The 4,765-nt window shown below is 55.0% G+C and overlaps 1 protein-coding gene across 1 annotated transcript; it reads right to left on the bottom strand.

Moving 5' to 3' along the window:
- Positions 1-237: 237 nt before the first annotated feature.
- Positions 238-1,416, bottom strand: LOC125522801 (NDR1/HIN1-like protein 1). The gene has a single exon (XM_048687832.2). The coding sequence runs from the start codon at positions 1,199-1,201 to the stop codon at positions 551-553; it is 651 nt and encodes a 216-aa protein (XP_048543789.2). The 5' UTR covers positions 1,202-1,416; the 3' UTR covers positions 238-550.
- Positions 1,417-4,765: the final 3,349 nt, after the last annotated feature.

Genomic DNA, 4,765 nt, shown 5'->3' with positions numbered 1-4,765 from the left:
GGCGGATAACCACCAGGCTCTGCATTATTTGACTGCACCCTGTGCACAGCCAAGGCTGGCTCTGGAAAAGACACAAATACTCCGGAACAAGACGGCGGGGCCGCGTGTATGTAGTACATACTATTCGATGAGGTGGCCATGATGACATTTTTTTTCATTATTTTCCAACCAATACAGCAAGAGGGCCAAGAGGGAAGATCATTACATCTTCCATTGCTCTACCAAAAACAGCAGCACTGCAACAGCGCACATGCGCCTACTCCCTGATTAAACTCTGCTTCTGTAAAAGCAAGTATACATGTATAGATACAACACTAGCAACGACTTATTTTCCCCTGAATAGTACGTCTTAAATATACCATCCTAGCTACTATATTTCCTGGATTTATTTTCATCAAAGAAGTACGTAAAAAAGAAAATTAAGAACGCTCAAAATGACACAAAAATCCATTGTACTATACGTATTTACCGAGCAGAGCAGAGCTTAAATTAGTTTCAGGGACGGCCCAGCAGAACCAAAAGGGCTCTGGATTTCAGATAACGGTTGGGTTCAGACGTCGACAACGCATGGCGCGGCGCGCTGGAAGTTGAAGTAGCCGTTCCCGCCGCCGCCGGCGATGGAGCCGTAGCTGCCCTGGCCTCCGTTGACGGTGAGCAGGGCGGGGCACCTGACCCGGAGGTGGTAGTGCCCGGTGATGAACGCCCCGGCCTTCCACCTGATCCAGCCGTCCACCCGCACGGTGAGCAGCACGTAGCCGGCCGTCTCGTCCTGCGCCAGCGCCACCGCCAGGTACGGGGCCAGCGGCACGTTCGACCCCACCAGGAACGGCGACCACACCGAGACGTCGAGGTGGCCCTGGTACACCACGGGGAGCGCGGTGGGGACGGTCACCTGCTGCCCCTTGTACTCGGCGTAGGCGTCCGTCCGGTCGAAGTAGATGCCGACGCGGGAGTTGGGGTTGCGGGCGGCGATCGTCGCCTGCAGCGTCACGGTGAGGTAGGACGCCGGGGAGGAGGTGGCGTTGAGGCACGCCACGGTGAGGCCGTTGAGGTAGAAGCGCGGCCTGGTGGGGCGGAGCACCAGCCAGACGATGAGGATGATGAGCAGGATGAGCAGGATGACGGCCACCAGGGCGGCGCAGAACTGGCGGTACAGCCGCCGCCGCTCGCAGTCGTGCTTGTCGCAGTGCTTGATCGACATCTCCTTCCTCCTCTTTTTCTTCTTCCTCGTGCTCCTGCTGTTCCTGGACAGTGGAGAGCAGAGAAGAGAAGAGAAGAGAGAAAGCTCTAACTAATTTGGTGGGCGAGTGGGTGAGGTGAGTGTATCTGTATATACATGAGCCCGGCAGGCCGATGTGGGCGCCATGATTGATTACCGCGAGCGCGAGCGCGAGTTCGTCTTACTTTCACCAAGAAAGAAGAGAGCTTTTAGGTCGATCGATGGTTGAAACGAGGGAAAAGGGAGCGAGGAGTGGCGTCAGGTGGGGTGTCCAAATCGAGCTATCAGCTTCGGTTCAGACCAGTCCATGGATTTCAACATCAAACAAATTGCAATGAAGGATTAAAGGAAGAAGATGGCGACACGCACGCACCTTGTCACCTTGCCTAATTCTTCTAGCACCCATCGCCATCAAACCAAAACCAAATAATATGGTCACTTGATATCCAATTGATGTTGTATACTCGTATATAATCAGTCATGTGAGTTATAGTTATTACTATCAAAAATTGCGTGCATATACTGAGATGACATATGGTCACTTGCATGTACCTGGCTTCCTCGCCGGCGTGCACCAGTACTGTGACTCGCCGTCGCGCTCAGCTGCAACTGCAATGCATCGGGCATGCTCGGTACGAAGTCACAAGACTGAGCAGTCAAAATCAGAACGTAATTTTCACAATATTGACTCGGGTCAAGCAATCGAAGTAAGCATCGATCAACTAATTAACCAAATGATGAATCAAGCAACAGATTCAGGAAACAGACAGTGTGACTTGACACACGCTTCAGCCTGGCTGGTCCCTTTAGATATGATTTGACATGCCACCCTCCCCACAATAGTTTCAGAAACAACTAATTTGCTGACCCCAGCGAATGAATGAACTCCTTTGCAGCAGCAGCAGCAGCAGCAATCGTAGAGAAGTGCATTCTATCTACCTGTACTCCTCTGTTTTGTTGTACCAAACATTACCTCCTCCCTCCTAATCGGCCAGCTACCAAACACAGATTTATACTACTAGACAACACATTAGGTCATGACTTGACAGATGAAAACAAACTGATGGGTATGAAAAGAGCAGTACAGTGCCTTAGTTTGATGGCAACAAAATCGAAATGGCGGGGGTGCTCTCGGGTCAATAACAAGACGCACAAACCATCATCACTTTCTAACCCACTCTGCAAAGCGTGGCATGATGTCGCTATACATGTAGCAACAGCGAATCATCTTTTTGCTATCGACCTGACCTCTGGTCTTTATAGAAGCACCAAAAGAGCATGACCAAGACACACCAGCGTATGAGATTACTCCACCACCAGCAATACTAGTGAGCAGTAGCTATGGTTCTAGGGGTGAGCGTGCAGGTTCAGTGGAGTGTTCTAGTGAAAGAAGGACTCGAATCTCTTTGTGTCCTGTTGGTCCAAGGATCAGCCTAAGCATGACATCACAGAGGAATGCATATCCCAAGAACTTTCGTGTGAAATACTCTAAAAAAGTTTTAATTATCAGAAGACATGGAGGGGGGCCAATACCAAGACTAAGTTATTCGGCTTGCATAAAAGAAAAGGGAGGAAAGGGCAGCAGAAACATGGATCAAGGTTGCAGGAAAGCAAATCCAAGTATATCCCAAACGTAGCTAGCTAGAGGATTAGCAATCTCAATCGGAAACAAAGGGGAGAATATCACAAAGAGACTGCAGCCACAAAAGTGTCATCTTTCTGATGAGCTTATACACATGGGTTCTTATCCACAAATTATAAGGCAAGTCACAAGATGCATAGTTAGTTCACTACTTCACATGAGTCCAATTTTTATTTTAGCAAACTGATCAGCATGAGACTACGTACCGGCTTGCCAAGTGTCAAATTTTTTGTACCCGGAAGGATCAACACGGGGTAGGGCACTCTAGTCAATCCCCTAAATTTGGCCCCTCAAATGCCCCCTCGTACCTTAACTTCTCAATTTTGAGGTGTTAAATAAACTTTTCCTAGCTAAACTTCTAAATTTAACTCCCTAAAAAAATGTACACACAATTTCATTTCACACACAAATTTAAACTACTTGATTAAAAAAAGGTAGCACATCATACATAGCATAACATAAATTTAGATTGTTTGAACAACATAAAACTACTTTTAAAACTACATAGCATACTAAGGGCATCTCCAGCCGCTCTCTCAGGAAGGCCTCCCCAGGCGTTTTTTTTGCGCCGGCGCCGAAAAATCGGCCCAGTCGAGCCCCCAGGAGCCCGATTTTCGCCGGCTTGGGCTGAAAACAGCGCCAGCGTACCCAGGCCGAACTCGGCGCCCTGGGGGGCGCCGGGGGGCGCCGGGGCGAACTGTTTTGGCACGAAACAGCCGCGGGCCCGCCGCGTCAGCGACTCTACCCTCTTCTCACCCCTTCGTCGTCCTCATCGCCTCGTTTCCCGTGGCGAATCAATGCCAAAGCTGCCGGGCTGCCGCGCCGGTCAGCCTGCGCCATTGATGCCTCACGGGCGGCGCAGTGAAGACCGGATGACGCGCGTCCCTCGCCCTCCCTCGCCCGCCACGCGTACTCACGGCGGCTCGCGCACGGGCGGCGCCTCGGCCTATATAAGACGCGCCCCAGCGCACTCGGCGACTCGTACTCTCTCGCCGTCGTCGTTCCTCCCTCTCCTCTCTCTCGCCGTCGTCGTTCCTCCCTCTCCTCTCTCTCGCCGTCTCCAGCACCCATGACCGAGCGCTTCCCAGGCGACGGCGCGGCGGCGAACGGCTTCGGCCGCCGCCATCTTCACGAGAGCGAGGCTCGCCTCCTTTTCGAGGCCGAGTATCCGGTCCTGTCGGACATGCGGGTCTCCGGGGCGTGGAGGATCAGCGTCGGCGGCGTGCCGGTGCCCCCGATACCCACCGGCGCGGCGCGGCGTGCGGAGATCGCACGCATCCGCTTGTCCCTGCCGCGTGCGGCGAGGGAGGGGCCACAGTACGTCCCCGATAGCCCGCTCTGGGAGCCCTACTTCCGCCGCCGTCACGCCGAGCAGCTCGATGCCACCAACGGCGTCGAGCCCTCCAGCAGGCTCAACGCCGTCGGCCGGCGTCGGTGGTGGGGCGTGCCCGGGCGCACGTTGGAGGCCGTCCTCGAGTACATCGAGGGCGGCAACACGCCGTGCCTCGAGTACCCCGCTCCCCCGTCCTTCACACGCCGTCGGGGAAGCTCCTGGACCCCGAGGCGCATGGAGACCGGGGGGTCCTCCTCCTCGTCCGGCGGCTCCCCCTGCCTCCACCTCCGCCCCGTCAAGCCGAAGCCACAGGGCGCGCCTGTCAGCGCGCGCACCCGCAGCTCCGGCGTCCGCATCGGCGACAACGCCTCCCCCACCGGCCGGTTCGTCCTCGTCGAGTCCAAGCCGGAGCCCAAGCCGGAGCCCGGCCTCCCCGTGGAGTACGAGGAGATAGCCCGGCGTGGCTTCTCCGATGAGGACGCCCTGCGGTGGGCGCGGGACGACTACCTCCGCGACGAGATGGTCCGGCAGCGCCGGGCCCTGGAGGAGATCGCCGCCCGCAAGCGTGGGC

The sequence above is a fragment of the Triticum urartu genome, chromosome 7A, assembly GCF_056163025.1.
Source record: "Triticum urartu cultivar PI428250 chromosome 7A, HENAU_Tu73, whole genome shotgun sequence".
Lineage (NCBI taxonomy): Eukaryota > Viridiplantae > Streptophyta > Magnoliopsida > Poales > Poaceae > Triticum > Triticum urartu.
Note: the sequence above shows the minus strand (reverse complement) of the source record. Positions and strands in the feature narration are given on the sequence as shown.